The 3,885-nt window shown below is 40.3% G+C and overlaps 1 protein-coding gene across 1 annotated transcript; it reads right to left on the reverse strand.

Moving 5' to 3' along the window:
• Nucleotides 1–1,566: 1,566 nt before the first annotated feature.
• On the reverse strand, nucleotides 1,567–2,829 carry CLN8 (ceroid-lipofuscinosis, neuronal 8 (epilepsy, progressive with mental retardation)). Its single transcript, XM_010283013.1, is given in 4 exon segments — nucleotides 1,567–1,881; nucleotides 2,287–2,376; nucleotides 2,378–2,427; nucleotides 2,430–2,829. Coding segments are annotated over 4 exon segments (855 nt in total).
• Nucleotides 2,830–3,885: the final 1,056 nt, after the last annotated feature.

A 3,885-nucleotide genomic window follows, 5' to 3' on the forward strand; every position in this document is an offset into this window, starting at 1 on the left:
GGGGGGGGTGGGAGGGTGAACTAAATGACCTTTAAAGGTCCCTTCCAACCCAAAGAATCTATGATTCCTCCCTTCACCCTGAACAAAAGACATTCCCACAAAAAAATTAATAAAACGGAGTTGTTTACAGCAATTAGTGCTTCCCTTACACATTTAAAACAGTATGCTCCACCACAATCAGTACACAAAGCCTCTAGCACATGCTTTGACCTAAAATTCTTCACAGCTTGGGCTTGCCAAGTCTTATTACTTTGGAAAATAAATCTGTGTAGCAGTCACATCATGCTATACGACAAAGTTTCAAATGACAGGCTTTTTATGTCACTAGTTCAGTGTGCCAAAACTAATTAACATCTTCATCATTCTCCTGCCACTAGGCGTCACTCTCTTCTATCGTGATCTTTATACCTTCATCCACTGTCCAACATTTCACCCAGAACTGTAAGACCAATACTATTAGCGGGAGAACATCCATCACAATTTGCCAAGCCCCTATGTAGAAAGCAGCTCTATTCCTTAGGTCAAGGAAGGGTTTAGTGATGTGGCAGACTTTGCATGTTCTTCGAAGTAAAATAAAAACACTAAAAGAACAACTGAACTCCTAAAGGAGGTAATACAGGTTTTCCTCCACAGAGTAGTCACCTCAGATTCTAAAACCCTCTAAAACTAAGAGAATTTCCAAAAATAAGAGGAACCATAACAGGAGCACTAGTGGAACTAACTGCATGACCGCTCACGCGGGACCTACAAAGAAAATAATTTTACCAATCAACCAGCAACCTCTTCAAGGATGAAACAGTCTCAAACGTTCTACTGTTGCCTCTTGTATTTCACTGATTTCAGGTCCACAAGGGGCCACTGTTATTACCTAGACCACCAGTATAACAAATGCCTGCACCCCCACCCCTTACCAGATGCACATTTATGGTGGATATTCCTCCGATACTGAGGGCAACCTGGAAACTACAACTCACTTTGACAGTGAACATTCAAACAATTACCTTCCTCAAGTATGCTTAAAGGGAAAAAAGAAACCAAACCCCCAAACCCAGACATGACTGTATTCTGCCATGTGACCAATTCAGCTACTTGGAATGATATGATGGCTCACAGGAACTAGGTACCCATGCATACCCAACTTGGGTCATAATTGATCTTAATAAACAATTTAACATAATTTCCAGTATCAGTATCTCTGACAAATGTAAAACAGGAGTCAAGCCAAACTTGATTCAAGCTGAGCTTAATAGGCAAATTAACTGTAAAGCCACTTTGAAGCATTAGGACAAACAATACCATTAGAGAGCATGTCACTAATAAATCATGAAATACTGTCAAACCTGACAAATTGTTGCTGTCATTCATAACTAAGAGGCTGAAGATCTTATGTGTATGCATATATGAAAAACACAAACAATGCTTTTAAATACTTCTCATGCATACAGAATACTACCGCAAGGAATTACTGTGTTAATAAGCTTCTTGCAAAAGCTTCTAGTTGACCGGCAAAGATTTACTTCACATTGTATTCTTCTGCTACCCCACTAGGAAACAGCTGTTTCAGTGTTATATCCTCTTCTTTTGAAGTGTTTCACCATTTAATTTTCCATTTTCCACTGCTTTATTTTCAAAGTTCCAGTCAGTTGGGCTGAGGAGTTGCTGAGTTTTTTTGTATGTCCAATATGGGTTAAGTATTAGTGTAACGGCAAATAATCCCGAGAATAAAACAATAAAATGAAGAAGTCCCAGATTTTCCACCACAGAATTCCAATTGAAAATACACACCCACCACATATGGTAAGTAAGAATCATGCGGCAGTGGAACAGGTGGATCATCACCCACTGGTTTGCCTTCCAGAAAAAGGTATTAGCACAGCCAGCCTAGAAAAACAAGAACAGAAAGTATGCAGTAGTGAGATTGTTACTTCAAGATAAGGAACTGTGGAATCTGTAGAACTAATGTAAATACCCAGCTTTCACAGACACATGCTCAGGGTATTTCTTCCATGTAGAGCTATGATATTCCACATGCATACGGCATCCCAAACTCAGAATGAATCTATACCATCTTACTATCCACATGCACACAGCATCACACAGAAACCTATATGGAGAACGACAGAAGTATCATCATGACAAAACCAGGTATCACAACAACATGCATATCAGTTAGATGAATGCAGTTTTGCTGAAAAGCTACCTAGACAAGTCACACAGATTACTTATCGACAAGTGAGATGCATAAAAACTGTTACAAATGTAATTTGAAAATTATCATGTTCTTACCTTTAGAAGCATCCAGGAAATGCACGTCGAGGGAGTACTCATCTCCAGCAACATTCCCATCAAAGGCAGATAATGTCCAGATTTCACATTAATTACTAGACCAGCCAAGCCACCAAAAGCAAGCAAGTGATGAACTACCAAGAACACATCAAATGTTCTAAAAATAATGTTGGACACGTGAACAGCTACATTTTCAAGCAAGAAAAATCCAGCGGCTATTAAACAGTTAAACCAACTCCACTTTTGCTGTGAATACACTTTGTCAGCATGAAAAACAGGATCTATGAGCAAAGCCCATAACCCAGCAACACAACTCTGAAGTCCAAACACACCACGTGTGACCGCCATATTCCAAAACACCTTCTCCTTTGCATACAAGGCACTATAAGTGGTACTTATCCATGAAGACAACCAGTGAGACAGAAGAAATATTCCCAGGTAGATTAAAAAACCAGCAGCTAAAAATGTCAAACGAACTTCCCATAAGAGATAGTCCCAGTCAAAAATTGTCCCAAACACTGGATCATCATCTGTAGGATTCATTTCTTCTTTTTTACAGAGCAAAGGGGCTTGACACTTCTCCCCCGCACTAGTCTCCTTTATGCCTATTCAGCTTCTGCTATTATGCAAACCAGAAACCATGAACTCTTCCATCTGGAACAAGGGAAAAAAAAAATTAAGTGAATTTTTAAGCCATCCATAAACATAGCTTCTAAACTGTAGAGAACTCACTTCCACTGCAGTTACAACTTTGGTCCTGGTGCCAATTAGGCACAGTCATCCCAAAGACAGGTAGACAGACAGGCAAGAAAACTTAAGCAATGTGTTTAAGGTTAACAATTGGCCCGCAAAATCTGTACTAGTACAAAGTAATGCACTGAAACAAGAGCTGAAGAGAGCAAAATAGGAAAGCAAGAAAGAGGAAGTACAAGAAGCAAACCCTGTTTTCTTGCATTTCAACAGCAGTGTGTGGTTATTCTCCTACTTCCCTGCTTTTCCACCACTTCCTACAGCTTTGGGTGCAATTTAGAATCTCAAATACACATCCTGGACGTAGAACTACAAAACCTTAATCCAGCAAGCAGGACCACTTACACAGAAAAGGGCTTTCAGGATCATATCTCAAAACAAGAAGCTGCAATCAGTTTCTGAACATCAAACCACTTTCCAATAGAAAACATATTCCAAAAATGCAAGAAGAGGATGGAATGCAGACAAGCAACATTAGTATGTACTATTAACAATATTAGTGTAATTAACTGAACAGCACAGCACTAAGTGCCTCAAGTTAGCTGAAGCTTCCTGAACACACCATAGTTCAAAAACAGAGACTTGTGGGGAGGGAAGAGCCAGATAATACTGAAATAGTTGAATGCCAGCCCATTTTATGAACGATTTAGGGGATATCAGCATGACCACTAGATCCACCACTGCCTGTAAATGCTCAGAACCACAATGCGTTTGGGAGTTCCGTGGGAGCTAGATAAAAGAGCCTCAACGACCACCAAAAACAGACTCCCTGGCGAGATGCTCCTGCCTTGCTTCATGCAGCAAATACCGTCACCACAACCCAGAGCCCGCAGGGACCTGCTCACCCCG

The sequence above is a fragment of the Phaethon lepturus genome, unplaced genomic scaffold (assembly GCF_000687285.1).
Source record: "Phaethon lepturus isolate BGI_N335 unplaced genomic scaffold, ASM68728v1 scaffold38802, whole genome shotgun sequence".
Taxonomy (NCBI): domain Eukaryota; kingdom Metazoa; phylum Chordata; class Aves; order Phaethontiformes; family Phaethontidae; genus Phaethon; species Phaethon lepturus.